Source organism: Pituophis catenifer, unplaced genomic scaffold (assembly GCF_029215685.1).
Source record: "Pituophis catenifer annectens isolate HBS135680 unplaced genomic scaffold, rPitCat1.0.hap2 SCAF_7, whole genome shotgun sequence".
Classification (NCBI taxonomy): domain Eukaryota; kingdom Metazoa; phylum Chordata; class Lepidosauria; order Squamata; family Colubridae; genus Pituophis; species Pituophis catenifer.
The window spans coordinates 89512222-89539217 of NW_027256887.1; the positions used below are offsets into that span (position 1 = coordinate 89512222).

Sequence of the window (26996 nt, forward strand, 5' to 3'; positions counted from 1 at the left end):
ATAATAATAATAATAATAATAATAATAATAATAATAATAATAATAATAATAATAATAATAATAATAATTTTATTTCTATACCGCCCTTCTCCCGAAGGACTCAGGGCGGTGTACAGCCTATTTAAAAACACAGACAAACAACAATATAAAATTTAAAATAATTAAATAAAGTAGCTCAAATTTAAAACCCCAATAAATTTAAATACCCCAATTTAAAACTATTGTGTTGATAGTCTGGCCTGGCGGAACAACAGGGTCTTCAATGCGCAGCGAAACACCCGGAGGTCGGAGATCTTACGAATTTCCGGGGGCAGTTCGTTCCACAGGGCTGGGGGCCCACAGAGAAGGCCCTCCCCCTGGGTGTCGCCAGCCGACATAACTTGGCCGATGGCACCCTGAGGAGACCCTCTCTGTGGGAGCGGACTGGCCGGTGGGAGGCTATTGATGGCAGAAGACGGTCTCGAAGGTACCCGGGTCCTATGCCATGGAGCGCTTTAAAGGTGGTAACCAACACCTTGAATCGCACCCGGAAGACCACTGGGAGCCAGTGCAGCTCGCGCAGGAGGGGTGTCACGTGGGCACAACGAGTTGCGCCCATAACCACCCGCGCGGCCGCATTCTGGACCAGTTGGAGCCTGGTTTAAGCTTACATAATAGTACCATCTTTCCAATCTAGTCTTTCCATTTAATTATTTCATTTATTCTATTTGCCCGGGCCTTCTTTACTAATCCTAATATAATACACATATTGTGCTATAATATAATCCATCCTAACATCACCCACCATATTATTTAAACATACATATTAAATTCATCTTTCAACCTCTAATCTTCAGATGGCTTGCATTCAGATGTTATGGGTGGTCCATCATTGGAGGTTTTTAAGAACATACTGGACAACCATTTGTCTGAAATGGTGTAGGGTAGGGGTGTCAAACTTGTGATGACACATCATCATGTGACATATCACAATTTTTCCCCTTCACTAAACCAGGGGTGGGCATGGCCAGCTCTTGACATATCCGGCCCACAGGAGGGAGGGAGGGAGGGAGGGAGGGAGGGAGGGAGGGAGGGAGGGAGGAGGGATTTAAATATCTTGCATTATATAAAATGCCCTTGGATTCATTTCTAGAACACCAGCTACAAACTACAATGAGAACTGAATTCTGATTTCTCTTCCTGACTAGCTACGTTTCAAGGTAGAACAAAGCTAGTCAGTTTTGCTCTCTTCCTTCCGCTGCGTCCCCCAGCCCTGGTACAACTAAATGAACCCTGTGCCAGCTAACAAGCCCCAGATGTGAGTTTTGCCCCAGAGGGTCCCTTCTCCCTGTCCTTCTAACTAACCAAGGTACATTTTCCCCCATGGGTACCACCTCTCACGGATAATGCACAAATTATGAGGATTGCTTCTGTTGTGAGAATGAGCTTCTAGACATCTCCCTTCTTGCTGCATGGACAGACATTCGGATGAGGCACCCCCAGTCTCATTGCACCTAAACCTGTCTTGAGAGAACTTTGGGACAGCATGATTCTCCTTCGACCACAGCTGGTCTTCAACAGGTGAGATAAGCAGCCAAGGTGAGACAGTTTGTGGTCTTCAAAGATCTTCCTAATCATTGTGGGGAGGCATTGGCAGGGAGGGATCTGTTCTTGGGAGGGCAAGTGAAGTGGTGAGGAGCCAAGAATTCCTAGATATCTGAGTCCACCTGGCAATCTCCACTTAGGGGGGGTCTCAGACATGTCAAAGACCTACTTCTCCCTAAGGGAGCCACAGGTTGAGCCACCAACAATCCAGCTTTTTTTTATCCTTCCTGGAGCTTGGATTGGAAACAGCTTTGACCAAAATGTCCTTTCAGAAGTCTCAAAGGTGCTTTTTCAAAAGTTCAACTGGACTGTTTTTTCCTTGAGGAACTCAATCTGCCCTTTGAGGGTTGCTGTTTGTTTTCTTTTTAATTTATGTATTATATTCATTTTATTTTTTAATTTTTGTTGCCTGAGGGACCTGTGTTTATCCCAAGCATGTTTAAACTCGGTTATTTAGAATTGACCCACCACCTCTGGTGGAAGTTGGCTCCAAGATTCCGGTACTCTTTCTATGAAGTCCAACTTTCTAGCATGACTTTCGAACTTCCCTCCTGTCCGTTTGAGGTGATGCCCTTTGTGTCCTTCATTTCTGCTTAATATTGAAAATACTGCATTCTAGATCCTTATAAACACCCTGGATATATTTATTAAGGTATTAAAGTTTCAATCGTGCCCTGCTTGTCCTTCTGTCCTCCAGATAGTGCATTCTCGGCTCCTCCAATCTCAGAGGAACTGTGATTGAGCAAGAGGTTGGACTACAAGACCTCCAAGTTCCCTTCCAAATCTGCTGTTCTGTTGTTCTGTTATTTCAGAGAAGATCATCTCCCAAAGCAGAGGGCTCTTTGGAAGGTTGAAGAAGTGTGTCCTTCTGCAGGATGATGATTCGTGAAGAAGGTGACCCAAAACCAGCTGTTTCAGGTGAAAGCATCACCTAAGGATGCCAATGATTCTAGAAGGCAGAGTTGAAGCATTGCTACTTCCTCAGCAGAATTCATGGCACTGATTTTGGGGTCTCCTAATCCATTTGCTCACTCACCTATTAGGGAGGGTCATCTGGTGGGACCCAGGAGCAGAGCCTTTTCTGCCTCAGCTCCCACCCTTTATAATGTTAGAAGAAATATCCATCTGGCTCAGTTCCAAGTGGGGAGAAAGACACTGGAAACATGGAGGCTGATTGGAAAGATGGTTTATTGATGACAGGACCACATGGGTTTGAGGTTCTGGGCAGCTGACCACATAGAGTGGAGAGAGGGAGAGGTATTTATACCCTCTCTTGGGCCCTTGCCCTTGAGCTTCCTGTTCCTATGCAAGAAATGTATTCTATTGGTTGTCAGACTCCCGGGGAGGGGGGGGCTATGCAGGGGTCATAGCTAAAAAAAATTTAGGTTGTCTGAATGAAGTTTGATTGAAACCTGAACTCTCTGAGATGATGCAATGGGGAAGCTTGTGTCCCAAAACGCTGTTGGGCCATTCCTATTGTGTCTGAATGGCTTTCCTGGTTTGGATCTTGAGCGAGGGCTGATCCTGCCATTCTACCTAATTCTGCCTTTGTTCAAAATATCCTGTCTTGAATGGATTACCAAATCTGCATTTTTAAAAGCTGGCCTTAATATCTCCTTAGGGGCAGGGAACTGTGGCTCTGAGTTTCTGTCTCCCTTAAGATTTCTCTTTTAGGGGAAATATAATATTCTGCCTTTTTAAATATTTCTCAACGTATTGCATTCTTCTAGGAGAGAAGTGGGTGCTAACTGTCTACAATAACATCACATCCCCCCCTCCCAAGTGGTTAGATTGGCTCCATCCCTGATGGACCTACAAACATGGTTATGCCAAGATGCTTGGGAATCTGGTTGTGGTTCAGACTCTACTGGACGCCTATATTCATGATTTTCACTTCCTATTTTTCTGTTTCTTAGGTGTAATTTTTGGTTTTCAAATGAGGTTATCTTGTTTGACTGATTTTTGGAGTTGTTTCTTGGTTATATTATATGGTGGTTTCTCATGATATGAGCTGCCCAGAATCACAAATGTGAAATAGGCAGCTCTACAAATTGAACAAACGAAACAAAGGATTCAATATTTGTCTTGGCCCTGGAAAATGGTTTGGATACCAAACTTGGAAAGGATTTTACTCAGAGTTTCTCATCATGTCAAAAGCCCCAGGAATGCAGGGGGAGAATTAAGTTGCTCCCCCCCAGTTCTGCACCTCCAATCTAACTCATCACACCCAGGGGCTAATTCTAATTCAAAACAGTACAAGAAAAACATACAATAATACAGTTGGCAGGGACCTGGGAAGTCTTCTAGTCCCACCCCATGCTTGCTCGTGTAGGAGACTCATACCATTCCAGACAGATAGTTGTCCAGTGTTAGCCTCTAGCCCCTTAATCATTCTTCTTGTGGAAGGGAGGGGGAAGGAAGGAAGGAAGGAAGGAAGGAAGGAAGGAAGGAAGGAAGGAAGGAAGGAAGGAAGGAAGGAAGGAAGGAAGGAAGTCCTTAAAACATCAACCCAAATATATATATTTGACCCTTAATATAGGTTGTCTTTAAATATAAGAGATTCTTAATATTTTATTCTCCACAGAGACCCCAAAGAATGAGGTTGTCATTTTGCCTCTCCAAAATTCATTACTCCTCTTTGCTTTCTTGACATGCATCTTTCTGTTTTTGCCAGCTGTTTCTTTTCTCCCTCATGGAAGCCCAGAACAAAACCCATGGGACAGGATTCATCCTCCTTGGTTTGTCCAGCCTCCTGAGCCATGAAATACACCTTTTCTTGGTGTTCGTTGCTGACTATTTGGTCACTCTGATGAGCAACTTCATGATCATAATCTTAATTCCCCTGGATTCCCGTCTCCACAGCCCCATGTACTTCTTCCTCAGCCAGCTCTCCTGCTTGGATATCTGCCTTTCTTCTGTGGTGGTACCAAAGATCCTGGTGAACTTCCTACGCCAGCAGTACACCATCTCCTACAACCAGTGCCTGGCACAAGCCTTCTTCCTGATTGGCTTTGCAGGATGTGAGCCTGCACTGCTGGCTGTCATGGCCTATGACCGCTACGCTGCCATCTGCCAACCTTTGCACTATGCCCACCTGATGAGGGGCAAGGTCTGCATCCAGATGTCCATGGCCGTTTGGCTCTGGGGCTTCCTGGATTCAGCTATCTATGCTGCTCTGGCCTCCAAGTTGGATTTCTGTGGACACCTCCTGGTTCCTCACATGTTTTGTGACGTTCCCCCATTATTGAAAATTGCCTGCAGTGACACTTCAGTCCACAGGTTGGTCAGTTACATCAACAGCACCTTGGTGGGCCTTGTCCCTGTTCTGCTCATCATCCTGTCCTATTTCTTCATTTTGTCCTCCATTCTGCAGATCCGCTCCAAGATCGGCAGGCGCAAAGCCTTCTCCACCTGCGCTTCACACCTTGCTGTAGTAACACTCTTTGTTGGAAACGCTTTTGTGAACTACAACCAGCCCAGTGCTGGCTACTCTCTAGAGGTGGACACTTTGATCTCCACCATGTTTTGCATTGTCACCCCTATGCTGAACCCCTTGATCTACAGCCTCCGCAACAAGGAAGTGAAGGGGGCCCTGAAGAAGCTTCTCAAAATCTAGAAGATGGGGCAGGCTTCATCGTGTGGTGTGCTGTTGTGTGTGTATATATGAGAAAAGTGAGATGGCTTCATAGTAACTGGTCAAAAAAAACAGTGGCTACCAACCTGCCTTCCATTGAGGACCTGTATAGTGCATGAGTCAAAAAGAGGGCTGTGAAAATATCTACAGACCCGCCACATCCTGGACATAAACTGTTTCAATTCCTACCCTCAAAACGACGCTATGGAGCACTGCACACCAGAACAACTAGACACAAGGACAGTTTTCCCCCCGAATACCATCACTCTGCTAAACAAATAATTTCCTCAACACTGTCAAATTACTTACTAAGACTGTATTACTATTCTTCTTCTCATCCTTCTAGTACCTATCTCCTCCCACTTATGACTGTATGACTATAACCATGTTGCTTGTATCTTTATGATTTATATTTTTATTTGTTTCCTAGTATGATTTGATTGCTTATTAGTAACCTATACTATCACTAAGTGTTGTATCTTATGATTCTTGATTAATGTATTTTATTTTTCTTTATGTACACTGAGAGTATATGCACCAAAGATAAATTCCTTATGTGTCCAATCACACTTGGCCAATAAAGAATTCTATTCCATTCTATTCAATGGACTTACTCAAAATACCATAAAACATTTCCTATGAGACAATGGAAGATATTATATTAATTCAGCATTCTGTGCTCTTTCCTAACTAGGTCCCTACAAGAAGCATAACAAGATGCCTTTGAGTAGATGTTTACTTTCATTAACAACAACAATAACTGTATTGTACATCTTGTAAATCTGCCAACCCCGGAGAGACAGGCTCAATATTCATCTTATCAGTTGTTGTTGTTTTAATTTGATTTATATGCTGCCCTTCTCCGGAGACTCAGAGCGGCTTACAGTGCATTAAGCAATAGCCTTCATCCTTTTGTATATTTTATACAAAGTCAGCTTATTGCCCCCACAATCTGGGTCCTCAATTTACCTACCTTAGAAAGGATGGAAGGCTGAGTCAACCTTGAGCCTGGTGAGATTCGATCTTACTTTAATTGCAGACAGCTGGTGTTAAATTACAGTGCTTCTGTCTGTTGAGCTAAACCAGGCTCCTAAACCAGTTTTAAGAAACAGCTGAAGATTAAGTTTAGTTGTGGTCTGGATGGACTTAATTCTTTCAAGAGCCCTTTTTTCAGTCATTCCTGGGAGTGATAATAATAATAATAATTCCGTGTAATAATTCAGTAATTCAAATACTCAATAAAAAGCTCAATTTGTATTCAGCACTTGTGTTCATTTTATTGCCAATAAAAGGATGTCTGTGGAGACTCTCAGTCATCCAGGTTATGGGGGTCCCAAAGGTGCTTTTTCAAAAGGCAACTAGACTTTGTTTTTCCTTGAAGACGTTTCACTTCTCATCCAAGAAGCTTCTCCAGTTCAGACAGCTCGTTCCCCACCATCCACTCAGAACTGAAGAAGCTTCCTGGATGAGAAGCTGGTGCTTTGGAGAAGAGGCTGACCCCGTCTTCTTCATGGCAGCCCCTGAGATATTGGAACACTGCTATCATATCACCTCTCCAACGGTCTCTGGTCCACCCTGAACAGAGCCAGGTTCAGACCCAGAAGACCCAGGACCGGTCTGCTCAAGGAGGCCGGACCGCAAGCAATTTGCTGAGCAAGTCAGAAGTTGTGGGAAGTCAGACTAAGTCCACAAGATGAATGTAGGAAGAACAGTCCAGGGCCACCCTAAGCCCATTGCAGAAACTGGGAAGGAGATCAGACAGCCACTTGTCTCAAATTGTGTAGGGTCTCCTGCTTGAGTGGGGGGTTGGATTAGAAGACCTCCAAGGTCCTTTCCAGCTTTATTCTGATTGAAGTATTGAACTCCATGTACGAGATACCCCAGCCCATGCCCAACATCAAAGGAAGACCAGGAAACCAAAGATATGAAAAGAGTGAAAAGTGGACTTTTCCCCCCATTTTTTTCCCCACCCCATCCCTCCCTTAACCCCCCAAACCCTCCCCACCCCCCATGACTTCCCCAAGGTGAAATCTATCCACATTTATTATATCAGAGTTTACCACCCCTCTATTCTCCCCCCTGTGTACTATACAATTCTTCATGAAAATAAGCTATTTTGCCCCCTCTAAACTATACATTTCTACACAACATTTAATTTAATAATTTAATAATTTAATAATTTTATTTCTATACCGCCCTTCTCCCGAAGGACTCAGGGCGGTGTACAGCCTATTTAAAAACACAAAAAACACGACAACAATTAAAATTTAAAATCATTAGATAATTAGGCTCCAATTAAAATCCCAGAAATTTAAAATACCCCAATTTAAAACATTATGTTAATAGCCCTGCCTGGCGGAACAACAGGGTCTTCAGAGCGCAGCGAAACACCCGGAGGTCGGAAATCTTTCGTATTTCGGGGGGCAATTCATTCCACAGGGCTGGAGCTCCCACAGAGAAGGCCCTCCCCCTGGGTGTCGCCAGCCGACATAACTTGGCTGATGGCACCCGGAGGAGACCCTCTCTGTGGGAGCGAACTGGTCGGTGGGAGGCTATTGGTGGCAGAAGTCGGTCTCGAAGGTACCCGGGTCCTATGCCACGGAGCGCTTTAAAGGTGGTAACCAACACCTTGAATCGCACCCGGAAGACCACTGGGAGCCAGTGCAGCTCGCGCAGGAGGGGTGTCACATGGGCACAACGGGTTGCACCCATAACCACCCGCGCGGCCGCATTCTGGACCAGTTGGAGCCTCCGAGTGCTCTTCAAGGGGAGCCCCATGTAGAGAGCATTACAATAGTCCAACCGGGAGGTGACAAGGGCGTGAGTGACCGTGCGCAAGGCGTCCCGATCCAGAAAGGGCTGCAACTGGCGAATCAGGCGAACCTGATAAAAGGCCCCCCTGGCCACGGCCGTCATATGCTCTTCTAAAGACAGCCGTGCATCCAGGAGGACACCCAGATTGCGAGCCCTCTCTGTGGGGGGCAAAGATTCACCCCCAATAGTCAGCGATGGCACCTGCTGACCATATCGGGGCGCCGGAAGCCACAGCCACTCGGTCTTGGAGGGGTTGAGTCTGAGCCTGTTCCTCCCCATCCAGGCCCGCACGGCCTCCAGGCAGCGGGACATCACATCAAGGGCATCGTTGGGGTGGTCTGGGGTGGAGATGTACAGCTGAGTATCGTCAGCGTACAGATGACACTTCACCCCGAAACCACGGATGATCTCACCCAGCGGCTTCACATAAATGTTGAACAGGAGAGGCGAGAGGACCGACCCTTGTGGCACTCCCCATGCGAGATGCCTCGAGGTCGACCTCTGTCCCCCTGCCAACACAAACTGCGAGCGGTCGGAGAGGAAGGAGGAGAACCACCGCAAAACGGTGCCCCCTATTCCTAACCCCCTCAACCGCTGCAGCATGATACCATGGTCGATGGTATCAAAAGCCGCCGAGAGGTCTAATAGGACTAGGACAGAGGAGCAGCCCCTGTCCCGAGCCCTCCAGAGATCATCCACCAACGCGACCAATGCCGTTTCAGTGCTGTACCCCTGCCTGAAGCCCGACTGGTACGGGTCTAGATAGATAGCTTCATCCAGGTGCCGGGGAAGTTGTCGTGCCACCACGCTCTCAACAACCTTCGCCACAAAACGAAGGTTGGAGACTGGACGATAGTTGGCTAATTCAGCCGGGTCCAGGGAAGGCTTCTTGAGGAGGGGCCTCACTACCGCCTCTTTCAAGGCGGCAGGAAAGGCACCCTCACTCAGAGAAGCACTTATAATCCCCTGGAGCCAGCCTCGTGTAACCTCCCGGGAGGCCAGCACCAACCAGGAGGGACACGGGTCCAATAAACACGTGGCGGCACTAATCTTACCCAGAACCCTGTCCACATCCTCGGGAGTCACAGGATCAAACTCCTCCCAGATAACATTCTCAAGACCTGCCCTCGTCTCCTCCCGTGGACTCATCCAGTCGGAGTCCAAGCCATCCCGAATCCGAGCGACTTTATCGTGCAGGAATTGCACAAAATCCTCAGCACGACCCTGCAAGGGATCTTCCCGCACTCCCCCCCGGAGGAGGGAGTGGGTCACCCTGAACAAGGCGGCTGGGCGGTTCTCTGCAGATGCGATAAGAGCGGAAAAGTGGTTAGACTTTGCCGCTTTTATCGCCACTAGGTAGGTCTTGATATAAGACCTCACCTGTGTCCGGTCGGAATCGGATTGGCTAGTCCTCCAAATGCTCTCTAGGCGTCTTTTCCGACGCTTCATCTCTCTCAGCTCCTCAGAAAACCAAGGAGCCAGTTGAGATCGGCATCGGGTCAGAGGCCGCAAAGGCACGACGCGGTCCAAAGCTCCAGCGGCCGCCCTTTCCCAGGCGGCCACCAGCTCTTCAGTCGAGTCGTGTGCTAGGGTCTCAGGACACGGCCCAAGCTCCGTCAGGAACCTTTCGGGTTCCATCAGGCGCCTGGGACGGAACCATCTAGTTGGCTCCGTCTCCCTGCGGCGGGGGGCGGCGGTAGGAAAGTCTAGTTGGAGGAGCGAATGATCTGTCCATGACAAGGGTTTAATATCTAGGTCCCCTCTACCAAGATCATTCAACCACTGACCAGAGACAAAAATCAGGTCCAGAGTGTGTCCCCCTATGTGAGTGGGGCCTTGAACTAACTGGGTCAGGTCCATGGCCGTCATGGAAGCCATGAACTCCCGAGCCACCTCTGACGCCTCACCCGCGGATGGAAGGTTGAAATCCCCCATGACAATAAGTCTGGGGGTATCAACCGCCACCCCGGCAATGACGTCGAGTAGCTCGGGCAGGGTCGCTGCCACGTGGCAGGGAGCCAGGTACGTAGTCAGCAAGCCCATCTGCACCCCACGGCCCCACTTTACACAGAGGGACTCACATCCGGCTATCTGAGGAACAGTGGTCTCCCTCGGACAAAGACTTTCCCTAATAATCACCGCCACTCCCCCACCCCTCCCCTGGGCCCTTGGCTGATGAAATGCACGGAAACCTGGCGGGCACATCTCAACGAGGGGGACCCCCCCCTCCTGGCCCAACCAGGTCTCCGTGATACCTGCCAGGTCCGCACCCCCCTCCGAAATAAGGTCACAAATGAGGGGGGCTTTATTAACCACCGACCTGGCATTACACAACATCAGCCGCGGACCCAGGGCCTGAGACTCTACACAACCCAGGACACGAGTCACGCATCGGGGGCCGGAGTGCGCAATCGCTCGTAAACAGCGTATGCGCACCCCCAACACTTGATATGGCCCCCTGCGTCCGTCATACCTGCCCCTCCCACTCATTATTTCAATTTCACAGCCCTTCCTGTCATCCCCCTGCTTCCCGGTTGAATTTCCTTTCGCGACCCTCCTGCTGCAACTAATCGACCCATCATCCCGCTCGGTTGCTATCTGGACCCCCCCAGGTCCGCTTTTACAACCCCCCCCCTCCCTCCCGGGTCCCCTTAAAATTTTTTTAAAAAATTTTCCTAAAAAACCCCTCAACCCCCTCTTCGCTACATGCCATCTCTCGGGGTTCCAAAGCCCGTCATCAAGATAGGCCCTCGATAATGTGGAGGGCCAGGCCTGCGAGAGGGGGGAGTCTCGCAGCGCAAGAAGGTCGGCTTTTTGGAGCATCAACCGAACCAAGATGGGAAAAAGGCCAGTCCGGGGGTCTATCATAGTCCAAAGGGGTGACTGAACATACAGATCACAAAAATGTCCATTTGTAGAGCTGGACTCCACTGTCCTCTCACGACAGGGAGAAGGTCCAATGTTCTTTTTCTCCAACAGAGGCTAATAGCCAACCATCCTCTCACGATGGCCGGTCCCGTTACAAGGGTTAACGGGAACAATGTTCTATCCTCCCCGTTGGGATACAAAAATCCCTCAGTTCTTTCAAATGGTGTTCAGTCTCTCCTACCAGCGAGGGCATGAGTGGAACATAGTGGGGGGGGGTCCAGGATGTCCAGAGCATAGTAGTTCGTAAGCCCCACCCCCCATGAAAAAGGGGGGGGGGGAAGGCAGGGGGAAGGAGGGGGGGGAAACAATATCCCCAGAGGAGGGTAACATCTCCTCCTCTGCCGATCTGTAAGTCCAGGCCCCCTCACTTCGGCTTCTCCTCTCCACTCTCAGCAAGCCACCACTGCAGCATTCTGTGGCAGACGTCGCACCGGAGCCAGTGTCACCCCCCACCCCAGCACCATAACAGATGCATGGGGGGGGGAACCAGCGCCGCCAACTGGCCTCCACCGCCAGCACCGCCTTGGTTCTGCTGCTTTGAGTGGGGGGGGGGAAGGGGGGAGGGGGAGGAGGGGGGGGCATCGCCCCACGGCAGTTCATACCACCGCCGGAGCCACCGTCCCCCTCCAGCCCCTCTTCTCCGATGGAAAAAATGATGGAAAAAACAAGGACCGCAGCTAGATGACTCTTTGCGGCCACGCCAAGCTGCTCCCACCATCGCTGCTACCGCCATTCCCGCTGCTGCTGCTGCCGCCGCCATCACCGCCGATGCTTTCTCGGCGCCCTCAGCTGTTCTTCGGCGCCCTCAGTTGTTTACGGCGCCCTCACCGCCGCCACAACCTCGCGGGGCTCCAGGCAGTCCCACAGCGCCCAGGAAGGTCTCACAGCGTCGCCGCCGCCGCCGCCGCCGCCGCTACCAACCCTGCGGCGCTCCGCGGCGTCCTCGGCGTCCCAAGCACCCTTCAGGGCCTCTCCCAAACCGCTAGCCCCTCACTCCAACCATGATGTCACAAGGGGAGCAAAAATCCTCCCCAGGTTGGGCAGGGGCTCTCCTCACTGGGGCTCGGGGTCGCAAGAGGATTTAGCGCCCCTACACCCCTCGAAAAGGCCAAATAGCCCCCATCATCAGATCGGGAGCTCACCCAGCACCGCCATCTTCGAGCATGCGCGAAAGCTATCTGGTACTTCCTAGTTTGATATTTATTCTGCACATAATCTATCCATTTCTTCCACTCCCATACATAACTCTCTTGAGTCCGGTCTTTTAAATATGCTGATATCTTCGCCATTTCTGCAAAACTGGCCATCTTCAAAGTCCATTCTTGAATTGTAGGCATATCATCCCTTTTCCAATATTGACCAATCAATAACCTAGCTGCTGTTACCATATACAGTATCAATTTTGTTTCCCCCACTGAAAAACCCTTAACTATACCCAATAAAAAACAATTGAGGAGAAAATTGAATTTTTTTCTTCAGGACATTTTGCATAACCCACCAAATTTTTATCCAAAAAGCCTTTGCTTTCTTACATGTCCACCATATATGATAATATGTAGCATCTAAGCAATCACATCTCCAACATTTTGGTTGAACATTAGAATACATGCATGACAATTTCTTAGGATCTAAATGCCACCTGTAAAACATTTTATAAAAATTTTCCCTCAAATTCTGCGACTGTGTAAATTTAACATTCTAAACCCATATTTTTTCCCAAGTTTCCATCATAACTGGTTCTCCGAAATTTTGTGCCCATTTTATCATACAAAAAAGAGTGAAATTTCAACCTAGAACATGTGGTTCTTCCTGTTCTAGTTTTTGGGAGTTTGAGTAGCATTTTCCCTTCCCTTGCCCCCTCCCCCCCCCCAAAAAAGAAACCATGCAGGTATCTTCTTTGCACAATGATCTGTCTGTAGCATTCTTGGTGCTCTCTGAGCTTGGTGGTTTGATGCAGTAGTGGTTTCAAATCCTGGCACTACCGGTTCGCTATTGGTTGAGCGCCGGTGCACGCGCTCGCTTTGTGAGCACACAGCACTTCTGCGCATGTGCAGAGCATTTTTTTTTTATTGCAAAAGTTTTACAATTACATTTTCACATTTTCACCCATTACCCCCCATCAACCCACCCCAAACTCCCCAACCTCATCCTCCCTAACCCTCCCTAACCCTCCCCTCCCCCCGGACTTCCACAGAATATACTCACATAGAAAAACCCCCCTTTATATAAAACTTGAACCCCTCCATCCCCTATATTATTTTTCATCTTAACTAAATTAAAATATTTCTATCTTAACATAACATTTTCAATTAAAAGCTATTTTATACTTCCCTGTCTGATATTTGTTCTGAACATATTCTATCCACCTTTTCCATTCCCACTCATAAGTCTCTTGTGAGCAATCTTTTAAATATGCTGAAATCTTCGCCATCTCTGCAAAACTGGCCATCTTCAAAGTCCATTCCTCGACAGTGGGCAAAGCTTCATTTTTCCAGTATTTACCTATCAATAATCTGGCTGCTGTTATCATATACAATATCAACTTTGTTTCACCCAATGTAAAACCCTTAACTATACCCAGTAAACACAATTGTGGAGAAAATTGAATTTTTTTCTTCAAAACATTCTGCATAACCCACCAAATTTTTATCCAGAAAACTTTAACTTTCCTGCAAGTCCACCAAACATGATAATATGTAGCGTCTGAACAATCACATCTCCAACATTTTGGCTGAACATTAGGGTACATACATGACAATTTCTTAGGATCTAAATGCCATCTATAAAACATTTTATAAAAATTTTCCCTCAAATTCTGTGACTGTGTAAATTTGACATTCTGAACCCAAATTTTTTCCCATGTTTCCAACATCACAGGTTCTTCAAAATTCTGTGCCCACTTAATCATACAATCTTTAACCAATTCAGTTTCTGAATCTCTTTCTAACAAAACATTGTAAAGCCTTTTGATATGCATTGGACCTTTCTCTTTTATATGTCTAACCAATTCTTCCTCATGCAACATAATACCAATTTTTTGGTCCTCTTTCCATCTCATTTGAAGTTGATTATATTGTAACCAAATTAAATTAATCCCTTCAGCCAACAGTGTCTCTAATGTCTTCAACTGCCATCTGCCCGCATCTGTAAAAAGAACTTCTTTGTATAAAAACCCCCCGAGTGACATTATATTTGTATTCCAAATAATATGACCAAGATCCAGCCATAGCGGTATTTTATAATCCCATTTGAGTCGGTGCTTCTTCCAAACTCTCATCAGGGAGTCTCTAAGTATATGACTTTTAAATACTTTGTCCACTTTATTTTCATAAAATAAGTAAGCATGCCATCCGAATTCAAGGTCAAAACTTTCTATATTCAATATTCCAGTCTTTTTCCTTCCAAACCAGTCGCTTGCTTGAGATAAAGCTGCTGCTTCATAATATAACTGTAGATTTGGAAGTTTAAGACCTCCCCGTTCTGGAACATCTTGCATAATTTTTAATTTCACTCTCGGTTTTTTCTCGTTCCAAACAAACTTATTCACTCCACTTTGCCACTCTTTCAATTGTTTGTCGCTTTTAAGCACCGGAATCGTTTGAAACAAAAAAAGAAATCTTGGCAAAATATTCATCTTAACTGCTGCTATTCTTCCAAGTAGAGACAGCTGCAGTTTTTTCCAAGTCTCCATATCTTTCTGCACCTCTCGCCACAACACCTCATAATTATTTTGAAACAGTTTCATGTTTGATTCTGCAACCTGGACTCCTAGATATTTTACCTTTGGTACAATCTCAAAACCTGCCCTCCTTTCAAGCTCGTGTTTACGATCTTGTGTCATATTTTTGACTATCATCTTAGTTTTTTTCTGATTTAGTCTAAAACCTGAAACTTTACCATAATCTTGTATAATGTCTTTCATCTGGATTATTGATTCCATTGGCTGTGTTAGGGTAACAACCAGATCATCTGCAAATGCTTTTATTCTGTAATCCTCTTGCCTTATCATTATACCTTTCAAGAGTCCCGTATTGTATTCAACAAGACTTCTAGTGTTAAAATAAATAGCAATGGGGATAACGGACATCCCTGTCTTGTTCCTTTTTCAATTTTAAAATCTGTTGTCAAACTTCCATTAATAATAATCTGTGCCTTTTGCTCTTGATAAATTGCTGAAACTGCCTGTATAAATTGGTCCCCAAAGTCCATCTTTTTTAAAGTCTTTAATAGAAAATTCCAATCGACTCTATCAAAGGCCTTTTCCGCATCCAAAAAGACCAGCACTGCAGGTACCTGTTTATTCCTCTCAAGATACTCCAGTAAGTCTATTACTTGCCTTACATTGTCCTTCATGTATCTGCCCTCAATAAATCCCGCTTGATCATCATGGATCACCTCTTGGATTACTGGCATCAACCTGTTGGCTAGTACTTTTGCATAAATTTTATAATCATTATTCAGAAGAGATATTGGTCTATAATTCTCCGGTTTTTTAGGACCTACTTGCTCTTTTGGTATCAAAGAAATGTAGGCTGTTTTCCATGATGGGGGTATTTTACCCCCTTGTTGTATGTTACAAAATAAGTCTCTGAGCTGTTCCACCATTTCTGCTTGCAAAGTCTTATAATACACTGCAGTCAAACCATCAGTTCCAGGAGCTTTAGCTGTTTTTAATTGTTTAATTGCTGCTATAATCTCCTCCTCTGTTATAGGATAATTCATTCTTTCCTTTTGTTGATTAGTAATTTTTGTGACTCTTTTATTATCTAAGTATTTTTCTATAAATCCATTCTGCATATCATCTTTAGCATATAGTTTAGTATAATAATCTACAAAAGCTTCTTTAATTAATTTTTGTTGAAAAATTTCTTTCCCTCCAATATCAATACTATCAATAGTCCGTATACTCTGCTTCTTCCTTAATGTATAGGCCAACCATCTGCCCGGTTTGTTGGCGTTACAAAATGTATTAGCGCAGAGCATTTTTGATGACATCTGGCTCTGCCCACCCGCCGCTGCTGCTACCAGTTCACCAGAACCAGGGTGAACCAGGAGCAACCCACCACTGATGTGATGCAGCATTGATGATGTTGGAGCGTGGTGGTGGCCTAGTGGTGAAGATGCTCACCTCCCCCTCGGACGGATGTTTCTCTCTCAGGGCACAAAGAGAAAATATCTGCTGCGAACTCCATGTAGGTGACAGGCAGGGCATCCGGCCAGTAAATGCTCAGTTCTATTCAGTCAGAGTGTCAGCCAGCCTGCTGCTGGCTGCCATGGAAACGGGGGGAGGGCTCAGTGAAGAATTTTTCTTTGCAGCTTTGCAACTCCAGTCAGGACATTGCTTTTCTCCCCAAGGTCATTCCTTCTAGCTTTGGTATGCAGTAGCCAGATGCTTGCCCTCTGGTTGCCTAGCTACCAAGGGAGTTGAGCTCTACAGTTTGTTTCAATTTGCTGCTTCGCACGCGTTTGCCTCAGATCTTGCCTGAAACTTGTGGCATTCAGTACTGTCCTAGTCTCAGCTCAAACACCCCAGAAGACACACAACCTCTGGCTCCCCAGACCCTACAGGAGGTGCCAATGAACCAGAATACAAGCATCCTGAATGCATTTCTTTCCTTCCTTCAGTTTTTGCTGGTTCATGTTTTTGGTCTGGTTTGGTTCAGGGATTCTCCAGCTACCCACCCTGCGTGGATCCTTTTCTCTCCAGGGGGACGTTATTCCCACAAATCCCTATTTCTCCTCTCATTAATCTCACATTTCCCTCTGAGAGAAAAGGTGGGAGAGAAAGGAGCTGATAAGGTTGCATTGGGTGTTTTGTGACCAGAAACTCATCTGCAGACACAACACCCTCTTCCCTCTGAGACTCATTCAGGGAGGGGCCCTGGACCCCCTGGGAGAGAAAAGCCAAACTCAAGACAAGGGCAGAGCAATAGACTTTATTATCAAGGGGGGGCAAGTTCTTCAGAAAGAGGGGAAGAGAAGCAAGTCTAGAGGACAGAGAGGAACCAACTGCACATGAAGAAGATGGAATTGCAAGATCTCAGCTCAGCTTTCCAATCAAGGGGGAGCCCCCCAACTCCATCTGCAGACTTGGCTTAAGAGGGTTTCCACTTGCAGAGAAAAGTCAGTCTGTTGTTACAGTCTATATCAATCCAAGTCAAGTACCCTGAAAGGAAGGAACACAGGTGGTGATCATCTTAAGAGCCTGACATGGCTTAGGATTCGGTTGCTTGCAGAGTATCTTTTCTCAAATACACCTGCCTCTCCGCTCACGGGTGGTGTCAAGTACAAATAGCTCCGATACCCAAGAATCTAGCCAACTAACGGTCAGAGGTAAATTGGCTCTGGATAAGGGCCAGCAGACCTCCAGAGGACTGGACTTGCATCTCCTGTGGTGACACAAAGACTTCAAACAGATGACAAGCTTAACTCCGCCTTCCAGCTCAGCTATAGGTGGGGTGGGGCCATGCTGCAGGCTCCCCTCATCTAAGCATTGCCACCTGATGGGATCTGGGAAGGGCCCATTTTCAGTGGCTGCCTCCCTGCTCTAGAACAATCTTCCTGCTGAGCTACAACGGACTCGATTCTTTCATGAAGGCAGTTAAGATCAGGGTCTCTGCTTGGGGGATTCTGGGAGTTGAAGGCCACACTTCTTAAAGTGGCTAATCTTGAAAAACACTGTATTAATCTATTCTTTTTAGATTGCAGTTTTAGCACATCTGGATTACTTTTTAAGATAAAATACAATTGATGTTTTAAATCAGCCACACCAAAAAAGTCTCCTTCAATAGGAGCATTATTCCCAAGATCTGTATGGATATCCTTCCGTTCCCTTCCCTTTCCTTCCTGACTTCCCTTCTCTTCCCTTCCCTTCTCATCTTCCCTTCCCTTCCTGTCTTCTTTTCCCATCTTCCCTTCCCGTCTTCCCTTCCCTTCCTTTTCTTTCCCTTCCCTTTCCCATCTTCCCTTCCCTTCTTTCCTGGAATTACAGATACAAACTCCAACCACCCTAAGGAATGAAGGCTTTTCATACTGACCAGATGAAGGATTGAGACAGACGCAATACTCATTATTAGTCAAGTTGTTGGGTTCATTATACCCCCACTTTCTATAGGTGTCTCGTGATCCATCAACCCAGCGCCATCCAGTACTCTGTGCAATGCAGAATAAAACATGTTGAGGTGGGTGAGTGGGGGACACAGGGAGGGGGAGGGAGAGAGAGAGATATTTTCCGATTCTAAATATAGCTTAAATTAATTCAAAGGGGGAAGTCCTGTTAAATAGGTTTTTGTGCAAGCATGTACCACACGCCTATTACAAAGACTCTTTGGATACATAAAGCGGTATATAAGTCCAAGCGCTATCGCTATCGCTCTTGCTATGCCCAGAATCCAAAGTCTCTGGGGCCCCAAGGACACCTGAGCCTTTGAGTCATGACCCAGCTAGGAAACATCATCAGCGCTAGAAGGGAGTGTGGGGGGAGGAGGAGGAGGAGGAGGAGGAGGAGGAGGAGGAGGAGGAGGAGGAGGAGGAGGAGGAGGCGGCTATGGGGTCCTTGGTGCTCTCTGAGCTTGGTTTTTTTCTTGCAGACCTTTCATGACCCAGCTAGGAAACGTCATCAGTGCTAGAAAGGAGGAGGAGGAGAAGGTGGAGGACTGAGGGCGGGAGGCAGAGAGAGTGGGAGGCTGAGGGAGGGAAGGAGGGGAGAGAGGGAGGGAGGGAGGGAGCATGAAGGACCCCACAGAACAGTTACTACCCTTTTTTGGGGGGAGGGAGAATTTTGTGTTTAGCCAAGTGGCTCCCTTCATGTGACACTGCTGCTTTTAGGTTTTATTTCCTAAGAAAAGAACTTTGCATTTCCAACGGTTGCATTCAGACCCTTTATCTAACTCATCAAGATCCTTTGAGTGCTAGTTCTGTCTCTAGGGAAGACTTTCTCGACCACACATCTCGTCTTAAGATGTGTGGACTTTGACTCACAACTTCTAGGGAATTTTGAGAGTTGAAGTCTATGGCTCTTAAAATGGGTACGGTTGGGAAACACCACTCTAAGGTATTACCTTTGCGGAGATAGACCGTGGAAGATGGGGGGAGGGGGGCTGGCATGCTATGGTCTGTGGGGTGGCAAAGTGATGGGCATGACTGAACAAGAGCAAGAAGGGTATTGTCTATGCCAGTTTAGCACTCTTTCCCCTTCTTCATTCACAGCAATGATGAAAATATTGACAAGCCAAAGATCCAGGATTAATTCTTGCGGTATCAGCTAGGATATTGTGCCCACTTCTGGCTATTGTATTTTAGGAAGGACACGGACAAATTGAAGGGTCTCCAGAGGAGAACGATCAAGATGATAAGAGCTTAAGAAGAAAACTGCCTCCGGGCATTCACCACTAGCTTTTATCCTCGGCTGACATGCCCCTAGCTGTTTGCCCTGGCCAATGGGCCACGGCCCCTCCGTCCCACACGCTTTGGCCTGGCCCATTCGACACCACACTGTTTGTCCCGGGATTTTGGCCACCTGGGTTAGTAAGCCACCAGCAAATTGGATAGCTGCCAATGCTGGCAGCCAGAAGCCATGGTGCGATCGATTGCAGGGGTTGGGGGTTGGTGGAGGTGCTGCAGCCAAACAGTCTCAGGCGCTTCTTAGGAGAAGGAAGGGGAGGGGGTGGAAGCTCCCCTGTACCTGATCATGCCTCCCTGATAACGAATAAACGGGAAGGGAAGAGCGGGGGGAGGGCAGCAAGTGCCAGCTTCACCCAAAGGAGTTTTCAGGGAGGTTGTAAATCACTACTCAAGAAACATCCCTTTGGAAAGAGCTGCTAATTGCTCAGAGACAGGAGGACCAAATACTCACCACACTAGAACCGGCATCTCGTCGGAGCCCAATCCAGACGCAGCCACGTTCTATGCTTTCTTTACTGACATAGGCACCAACGGATTTTGTCTGCTTGTCAGATTTGAAAGATGCTAAATGGCCTTTCCATCTGAACTGACACTCTTGCTGCAAAGAGAGAAGAACCAAAATTATCTTAGCACCAACAAACCATGTTGTCCCTCTCATGTCTGCTACAATCCAGGTCTACCAACCCAGGAGTCCTGCAGTTTGGGCAGACAAGGTCCTCTCAGCTATGTTCCTGCAGTAGAAGTTCTCCTAAGAGGAGCTGCAAATGCGAGCATGACTCTCTTGCCCAACAAGGAAAAATAAAGAGAAATATATATTGGGGAAGATGACTCTCATGCTTATGAGCGAGGTATGAGAGTGGTGTCAGCGGTGGGATATCCATGAAAAAGTGGCACATAAAAGCAAGGTGTGGGAGAGAGAGGAGAGGGAAGGAGGTGTGCGTTTGTGTGTGGACACTCTTAGAGACAAGGGGCCACTTTGGAACAACATGGCTTGAATTTTTGAAGGTCCACAATTGGGCTTGACAATTCAGTCATTTAGTGAAGCAATTGCTAAGTAACTGCAACTGCCATAAGTGTGAGGATTGGCCATAAAGATACCTTTTCATTACGGTCATAACTGTGAATGTTGCTAAGTGAGGACACCTGTTAACCCTATGATTGTTGGCCTTGTTCCCACAACATGGATAAGACAATAGCCGAGTTGCACAACTTGTTAAACCACACAATACCTAATACCACTTAAATGTAGCAGTTAGATGTCTCATTCAAGTTTTACTTTCCTTGGCAAATTTCACTCAGATATTGAAGTGAAGCCATGCAATTAATCCCATTAAACTGAAGGGAATCCAACAGAATTATTGAAATATTTTACTTTACTCTTTCTTATAGACTTTTATCTTTATCCTTTTAAAAAAAAGAATCATACAGCAGGTGCTCTTCATTCAAAGAATGACATGAACTTTTTGACGTTGTGAAGTTTGGAAAAACTGGGCCAAAATAATGGGAATTCTTCCCACTCAGGTGAGTTACCTCAGCATCTTCAAAGGTGAACTGATCTTCATAGAATTTGAAGCAATTCCACTCACTTCCGTCTTTATAGGCAAAAGTGCCAGAAGGACAGATAGTCCGAGCATGAGGACCTGCTGGGAAAACAGAATAAAAATGGACTTTTGTCTTCAAGGACAATAACAAGGCTGAGAAATCCTTGAGCAAAAGAGACCTTTATAGCTACTTAATAAACATTCCAGAGAAGAAAAAGATTTTATTCCATGAAGAAAAGCTGGAAGGAGTGACTTAAACTCAATGAGTCAATTGCAATTAGGATGGATTTTTATCGGTCTGAAATTTGTAATTGAAAAAGTCATAATGTAAAGTGGGTTTGAAAATGTATTTTTTCCCTTTATATTTAATGCTTAAGTCATTCCTAAAGCTTGTAAAATATTACTGAAAGTGTGTTAGAAAGTATCTATGTTAAGAGAAAATTATAAAGAAAAAATGTATTAGCTTAAAGAAAAGTTTAGAGTTTTAAAAAGGATAAAACAGTTTGTTTTTCCTTTAAGGTTAAAGAATCTATAAGCATACAGTGAATTTCATGAATATAAATGGTGATAGTTTATAAAGATTATAAAGTACAAACAGAATTTTATACTATTCCCACTGCGAGGAAGATAAAGCAGAAATGGTTATATTGAATGCTTTATTCAAAGAAGAGAATATATTTAATTAAGTTTTTTATTTAAATATCACTTCTGGATTTTGTGCTTGTGATTAATTTTTTGGGGGGTGATTTGATAGATTTGTTGTTATAGAAACGGCTAGTTATATACTAATGCGTAGAAGTTAAAAGCTGAGCCTGTAATGTTGCTATTTTGAACTGTGCTAAAAAGAGTCGGAAGTCAACATTTTTTTCGTTTTTCCCTTGTACCCCGTATTTTCTGTCCCCCTCTCTTTTTCCTTCCCCTGATTTCCTATTTTCATTCTTCTTTGTATTTCATACTTTGAGAAAACAATAAAAGTAAAAACTTGAAACAGAAACAGAAACACAGAATGAGAAAGCAAAGAGAACAAGAGCAGAAGTGAGAGACACCGAGATGGCTCTTGGGCTCAGTGGGCAATCAACTTTCCCCAGGGGCCACATAAGAAACTGGGACTGTTCTGGAGGGCCAAACTAACAGGGCTATGAAGGTCTGTAGGCACGCAGGCACCCACATACACAAACTGGAAATAAAAAGCTGCCTTCAAGATGAAAGCAGTGCATTGCATTGTGTGCATGACGTACACTTATTTGCATTTGCTTTGTAACTTCCGACTGACCTTACATGGGCCAGACAGAGAGAGCCGAGGGGCCAGATGTGTCCCAGGGGATGTAAAATGCCCAGGTCCTCTTTAGTGGACAGATGCCAGCCTCATCCTGTAGGTACCAGTGTTTGGGGTCCATATAATGAGACCCTGGAACTCCATGCCTTTCTGGGTTGGTCTAAATGGATCATGGCTAGAAGTAGAGGCTCCCCCATTAAGAATAAAACATTAAAATAAGCCAAGGACTAGATAAATGGGGACTCAGGGGGAAACAGGATGGAGGTGGGATATATCAACTTTGCTGGCAACAACTTACCTGCCCAGGTAAGGCTGCCCAAAAGGCCAAAGATGAAGCAAGTGATGAGAAGCATCTTCAAACCTGAGGAGGGAAACAGAAGTTGAGAAGAACCTTGAATGTCCTCCAACAATGCCAGGCCACCCCCTTTCGGGCATCCCTCCCCAGAAGGAAGAACCGAGCACTCGTCTCAACCGTGAAACCCGCCTGTTCATCTCTGGATTGCAGCCCCTCCCCTCCCCTCCCCAATACTACCCTGAGCAATTGGTAGAGACCCCCGTTCTGCCAGGAACCACAGCCTGTAATTCTCAAAATGTTGGTTCTGAACTTCTGGCCCTCATCGTTGGTTTTCTCCCATTGTGACCATTAAGATCTGGGTCACAGCAGGGGGCATCCAGGATGTATGGATGGTGTAAAGTCAGAGCAGGCTACCTGGTAGAAGAATTTGGAGAAGGGACCCTTAGCTAATCCTCAACCCCAATGAACTCAATGCCTAAATGGAAGGGATTCAAGTTTTAAGGCCCCCATCTTGATTTTCCTCTTCATCTCTACTGTGGACAAGAAAAGCAATCCTCCCTTTCACCCACCCACCCAGTGAACCACCTTGGCTGCCCAAAATGGACAAAGACATAAACACACACAATGCCAACCATCGATCTCTTATGAGAGATGCAGGACTTTCAGTTGCTTATAACCCAAGATACCTCGTCAGTCAAATAAATTATCTCTTCTATCTTTTTGTCCTGGAGTTCTTGCAAGGGATGTTGAAGAATTTCAAACTACAGGCATTCTTTAAAAGGGGGTGAAGGTTTTGCATCTCCTGATTTTGTTGAAAACCCTTTTAATCAGAGCAAGAGACATACACGCCTAGCTGTGAGAGCCGAAGTTCCCTGAAGCTATTGCTATTTGGTATTGAAACTTTTAAACAAGAACATTGAAAACCAATCTAAATGAACATAAAGTAAGGAAGCCAAAAGAAAGGAAAGAAAGATCAAAAGAGGGTGGGGGAGACTAAAGAAAAAGGGAAAAGAGAATAGATAGGAAGAAATAGCTTCTGATATTCTTCACAGCAATTATAAGTACAAATATGTTATTCTCTCTCTCTCTCTCTCTCTCTCTCTCTCTCTCTCTCTCTCTCTCTCTCTCTCTCTCTCTCTCTCTCATTAAATCATGTTACCCTTCTTTCTCTAATCTATGACTCTCACCTTCAAAGAGGGATCCAATCTGAAGGAGAAATCCTCTAGATCACCAAGGTCTGTGTTCCAGCTTATATACCCCAACTCACAGGCTCACACCCTGCCCGGCAAGATAAGGGGATCCAAAACCGGATGGAAATTTCTGGAAAGCAGGTGTTGCTCACATCCTGCAAAGGACAGAGAAACCTATCACTCAGCTGTTTTCTTGGGAAATCTCCAACTTTTATTATTTTATTATTAAGAATCCATCGAAGATGTTTGATCCTGGACAGATGAGGGATAATGATTGCAACAGTTTGTGGTAGATTAGAAGCCATTGTGGACTGACTGCGTGTAAATTATAAGAACAGATTGTAAACAGAGAGCTTTAAAGTTTAATTTTGTTGTTTGTTTTACTTGTTAATGTTTTTTTTAAAGAGTAAATAGTGGATAGGTCAAATTAGCGGGCCAAAGAGGGCTGTAGAAGTTTATAAACTGTAGGCCTGTTTTGCAAGGGAGGGGAATTCCCGTATTTTTTGAGTATAAGACGCCCCTTAGTTTTTGGGGAGGAAAATAAGAAAAAAGCTGATTGGCGGGTGGATCGGCCTCCCAGAATACCACCAATCAGCTGTTCGCAGAGATGAATTTTAGCAACAGGTTTGTTGTTTGTGAGCTCTGTGCCTTGCTTTTTTTTCTGCCTCTGAAACTTCTGAAAACTCCATTTCAGAAAAAACTTTTTTTTTTTTTGCCCCTGAAACAGAGCTTCAATTTCTGAGGCTTTTTTCCTGAAGCTCTGTTTGGCGGCTTTTTTTCTAAAGATTCGTTTTTGATCCTTTTTTCAGCCTCTGAAACCTCCGTTTGTGAAGCTGGGCAGGGCTTTGGAGTATAAGATACTGTTAGGATTGATGGTTCTACCCCAACCTTTTATGACCTATGTCTTTCTCTTACAGATGTATGTCAAGAATTACCTGAGGATCACGTGGGAGAGTCCCTTTTATACTCCGAGGGAGGAGCTTAGAGGTAAAGTGGGACTATGGATGGTGACATTAAATTAACCCTTGCTGGGGAGGATAAACAGAGATGAACTTAAGTTAGACATTTCATCTGACAGATACACCCAGATTCTCACCCTCTTTTTTGGGGGGAAAAGTGTGTCTTTACTCCAAAAAATACGGTATTATTGTTGAAATGTATTTATCAGTATTTAACTAAGAGAGACAATTTATGTGTATGGTCAGGTTTTAATTATTATTTATTTTTCAGGCATATTTTTTTTTAATCTTTTCCGGTTTTGTTTTGTTTTTGTTTCCTTTTTTTCTGTTGAAGTTTGTATTTTAAGTTTGGAATGAAATTTTTAAAAAATAATTTTAAAAAAAGAAATTGCAAATGAGTTGTGTTTTGGACTGAATTTATCCTAGAATTTCCTCCTTTGATATGACCCCTCATAATATGACCTTGATATGACCTGTCATAATATCTATGATTATGACCTATGATTTGCTCTTTAAATGTACACTGTGAGCTTATGCACCAGAGACAAATTTGTTGTGTGTCCAATCACACTTGGCCAACAAAGAATTCTATTCTATTTTATAATATCCTGGTTTGGGGCCAAACGACCAAGAACAGCATGTCATAAAATAATATAACCACCAAGAACAGCATGTCATAAAATAGTATAACCATATAATCATCTTGGTGTTAATAGTCTCTAAGATAGTAAATCCAACCAGGATCTGCTTTTTACAGTGTTTTTATTTCTTTATGGTGTTTTGTGAGTGTGCATCTTTCTCTCTGTATACATGTGTGCATGCATTGGCATTCCACTTTATCCCATTACGACCTCTGGTTGACCATGGTGAGAATTAGTGGACTGCAGAAATGTTTGGCCTGGCCTGGCATCAGGATCTTCTTGGGTACCACTTTATAAGGGCTTGGTAAGGCCACACTTGGAATATTGCATCCAGTTTTGGTTGCCATGATATAAAACAGATGTTGAGAATCTAGAAAGAGTGCAGAGAAGAGCAACAAAGATGATTAAGGAGCTGGAGGCTAAAACATACAAACAACAGTTGCATGATTTGGGTGTGTCTAGTCTAGTAAAAAGAAGGACCGGCGTGACATGATAGAAGTCTTCCAATATTTGAGGGGCTGTCACAGAGAAGAGGGGGTCAACTATTGTCCAAAGCACCTGAAGGCAGGACAAGAAAGAATGGATGGATGGAAACTGATCAAGGAGACAACCAACCTAGAACTATAGAGAAATTTCCTGACAGTGAGGACAATCAATCAATGGAATGGCTTCCCTCCAGAAGTTATGGGTACTCCATCACTGGAGATTTTAGAAGAGATTGGACAACCATTTGTCTGGAAGGGTCGAGGGTCTCCTGCTTGAGCAGGGGGTTGGACTAGAAGACCTCCAAGGACTCTTCCAATTCTTTTATCCTGTTATCTACCAAGAAATACTTAGTTCTAGCACGGGGCCTGTTCCAGTTCACAATCGCTGTCAATTGAATCCTCTTCCACCCTCCATGCAGGTCAACTCTAAGGAGGCATGATTTTTAGAGAGCTTTAGGGTTGATAGGAGGAGACCTTTTGGCATAGTACAAGGGGTGAACTTTCCTATGAGGTCATGTTCTTAACAATTAAAAATATATATGGGGGTTCCTGAATCCAAAGCAAAGGGCTTGAAATGTCAGCTGCTGGGAAACACAGTCGCTCTTGTCCTCCACTCCAAACTTGAGAGATTCCCAAGGGACCCACTTCTGGAGAAGGAGAAGAGGAAGAAGAGGAGGAGGAGGAGGAAGAGGAAGTGGAAGAAGCAGCAGCAGCAGCAGCAGCTTGGATGAGAAATGTTTTCAAGGAAAACTTGGAATATTGCATTCAGTTTTGGTCGCCACACTGTAAAAAAGATGTGGAGACTCTAGAAAGAGTGCAGAGAAGAGCAGCCAAGATGATGAGGGGACTGGAGGCTAAAACAGATGAAGAACAATTGCAGGAACTGGGTATTTCTAGTCTAGTGAAGAGACGAGAAGGACTAGGGGAGATATGATATCAGTGTTCCAATATCTCAGGGGCTGCCCCAAAGAAGAGGGAGTCAAGCTATTCGCCAAAGCACCCGAAGGCAGGACAAGAAGCAATGGGTGGAAACCAGTGATGGGATTCAAGTAATTTAACAACAGGTTCTCTGTCCTAATGATATCTTCCAACAACCAGTTGGCCAAACTGCTCAGAAAGTTAACAACCGGTTCTCCCGAAGGGGTGCGAACCGGCTGAATTCCACCACTGGTGGAAACTAATCAAGGAGAGAAACAACTTAGAAGAAATTTCCTGACAGTTAGAACAATTCATCAGTGGAACAACT

General features: G+C 45.2%; 2 protein-coding genes across 2 annotated transcripts; one reads left to right on the plus strand and one right to left on the minus strand.

Annotated features, from left to right (window-relative positions):
• The first annotated feature begins 4276 nt into the window (after positions 1 to 4276).
• Positions 4277 to 5200, plus strand: LOC139319598 (olfactory receptor 5A2-like). The gene has a single exon (XM_070947507.1). The coding sequence runs from the start codon at positions 4277 to 4279 to the stop codon at positions 5198 to 5200; it is 924 nt and encodes a 307-aa protein (XP_070803608.1).
• An 11855-nt stretch (positions 5201 to 17055) lies between these two features.
• Positions 17056 to 23675, minus strand: LOC139319673 (C-type lectin lectoxin-Phi1-like). The gene is made up of 6 exons (XM_070947624.1): positions 23663 to 23675; positions 22479 to 22541; positions 20894 to 21003; positions 19815 to 19961; positions 17998 to 18112; positions 17056 to 17126 (listed from the first exon to the last, which is right to left on the minus strand). The coding sequence occupies exons 2-6, from the start codon at positions 22531 to 22533 to the stop codon at positions 17056 to 17058; spliced, it is 498 nt and encodes a 165-aa protein (XP_070803725.1). The 5' UTR covers positions 22534 to 22541; positions 23663 to 23675.
• Positions 23676 to 26996: the final 3321 nt, after the last annotated feature.